Raw genomic sequence first — 2,377 nt, 5'->3', positions numbered from 1 at the left:
TTCCTAACATTTAGCACTGTGCTTTCTTCACTGGTTGCTCCCACTATAAGGTGAGATTTCTCTTTCTGCAAATAAGACAATAGACTTCCTTTTGACATATAAGGCATGATGATCCCTGGAGCTGATCCCAGGTCAGCACACACTCCAATGAGAGACAGCACATTAGGATTATCAAAGTTTGACATCAGTAGGCACTCTTCAAGAAGACAATCGACATCACTCTTTGAAAATGTTCCTAAATTTATCCAAATTTTTAAAATTAGTTATTATGTATTACTTGTACCTTTGAGTGTTTTTAAAGCAATTTCTTGTTGACTTTTATTCGTTGCTTTCATAGTTGCTTTATAAACAATTCCAAACTCACCTAATGCATGCAAACAGTGTTAATGTCTATACTGACCACTATGTTAAACCTTGGCCAATGGTTTCTTGTATATCAATCTGTGAAGACGGTATTAAATATTTGATCAACTTTTGCTTCATAACAGTGTCATCTGTAGATGTCTCTTCATTTTGATGATGTACTTCTTTAATTCATAATAAATTTTTATCACAATAAGAGCTTTACTTTGATAAGCTGAATTCAAATCCAGAGAAATTCTAAAGTCATCTAAAGGGGACAAATTATCTACATAAAAATATTATCAACTTCACTTACCAACATGACACAAGTCTAAATTTACAAATTTCTTCTTTCTGTTCCTCCTAACAATTATCACAATCACAAATACTATGATAATACAAACACAGAGTATTAGCACAAATACAACAGGAGCTACAATTGTTAGCGTTGAAGATGATAACTGAGGAGTTTCAGTTGAGGGTGGATTTGTAACTGATGAATCAAGTGAAGAAGAAACTGATTCATAAACGTCTACTGATGATGAAGAACCTATATGATAAAGGAAGAAAAGAGGTATGTTTATACATGGAAACAAATGATTTACACTTACTTGCTGCCTCACATTCACAATCATTTATTTCATATCCTAATTGACACTGAGTACAACAACTGGAATTAAGCAATTGACATCTTAAACAATTAGACACTCCACATGAACCTATCAACATTATTATGAATAATAAATATATATTTAGTTTTTTTACCACAGGTACATCCATCAGGATTCAAATAGAAACCAGATGAACAGGTTTCATTGCAGGGATTGAGAGTAGTGACAGTTATAGTAACAGTTCTACTGCTATCATTAGCATTGTCTTGATCTGACACTCCATTTCTTGCAATCACTTGTATTTCATATGTTGTGAATGGAGTTAATCCCATTAGTGTGTAGTTTGTATGTCCTGTACTATATTCAATGACATTGATTGAGCTGTTAATGCTGATGACATAATAAAGATCAATTCTGCCTCCAGTATAAGCAGGCTCTAGCCAGGAAATGTTAATGATAGTCTTTGTGACTGAAGTATTTGTTAAGTTCTGAGGTGAGCTAGGAGGAGCTAAATTTAAAAAATAATTCATTGCATGTTGATTAAAATTATACTCACACTACTTACCAGTGCAGCTCACAGCGACACCTTCATGAGGTGCTCTATAATAATCAGACAGACACTGGCAGGATACAGAACCAGGACTAGCTGAGTAACTGTTATCAGGACAACCATTACATTCACTGTCTCCTGTGAATGGCTTGTAGGTGCCTTCTTGACAAGCTACAGTGGGCATAAATTAATGATTACTGTGACAAAAAATAAATAAATTTTAAAGATCAAAGTGGCTACAAATTGCTACATGTGGGCTTAGCCTCAACATTTAACACTAAAGTAGACTAAGCATGCATTAATAAAAATCTGTACCTTGACAAACTGTACCATTAGCTTCATATCCAGTGTTACATTGACATGAAGCTGATCCAATCCACAATCCTAATATCCTACAACTTATACTTAAACTATTTGATGATGTAGGACTAGCATTATCAATGCAAGTAGCATTCACATTTTTATCTGGATCAAAGCCCCCTTGAGGAGCTACTGTCTCTGGATAGATAGCTTTATTCAATACTTGATAAGGACAGACATTGTAGAATACAACAATTCGATTAATGACAGTACAAGATCCTTGGTCCCATATAGCCAGATACAGGCCAGAACTAGATACAGCAAATGACTCAGAGTCTGTAGTAGCCCCTTCCTTAGCAGTGTGTATTAGACGAACACCAGCATATGAATAATAGCTGATATTACCTCGGTTTATGTCATTTAGTTCATTAGTTTCAAATGTCTGCACTTCAAATGTCTGCTGCTGGGCACACTGCTGGCTTGAGCACACTAAATTTGATGAAAAAGATACCATTGATTCTTAATTGACTTATTCCTGGTTCACTAATATTAATGTATTGTGTTATTAGCCAAT

At 34.7% G+C, this 2,377-nt stretch overlaps 1 protein-coding gene across 1 annotated transcript; it reads right to left on the bottom strand.

Annotated features, from left to right (window-relative positions):
• Positions 1-4: 4 nt before the first annotated feature.
• LOC105315776 (ephrin type-A receptor 7-like) lies at positions 5-2,366 on the bottom strand (the record flags this gene model as incomplete). The annotated part of the gene is made up of 9 exons (XM_011410521.2): positions 1,819-2,366; positions 1,519-1,674; positions 1,108-1,461; positions 954-1,061; positions 659-892; positions 569-610; positions 414-527; positions 284-364; positions 5-235 (listed from the first exon to the last, which is right to left on the bottom strand). Coding segments are annotated over exons 1-9 (1,819 nt in total), but the record flags the coding sequence as incomplete, so codon positions are not given.
• Positions 2,367-2,377: the final 11 nt, after the last annotated feature.

This window comes from Amphimedon queenslandica, unplaced genomic scaffold, assembly GCF_000090795.2.
Source record: "Amphimedon queenslandica unplaced genomic scaffold, v1.1 AMPQUscaffold_8141_Cont19912, whole genome shotgun sequence".
In the NCBI taxonomy this organism is placed as follows: Eukaryota; Metazoa; Porifera; class Demospongiae; order Haplosclerida; family Niphatidae; genus Amphimedon; species Amphimedon queenslandica.
The sequence above is the reverse complement of the archived record's forward strand: the minus strand, read 5'-3'. Positions and strand labels throughout refer to the sequence as shown.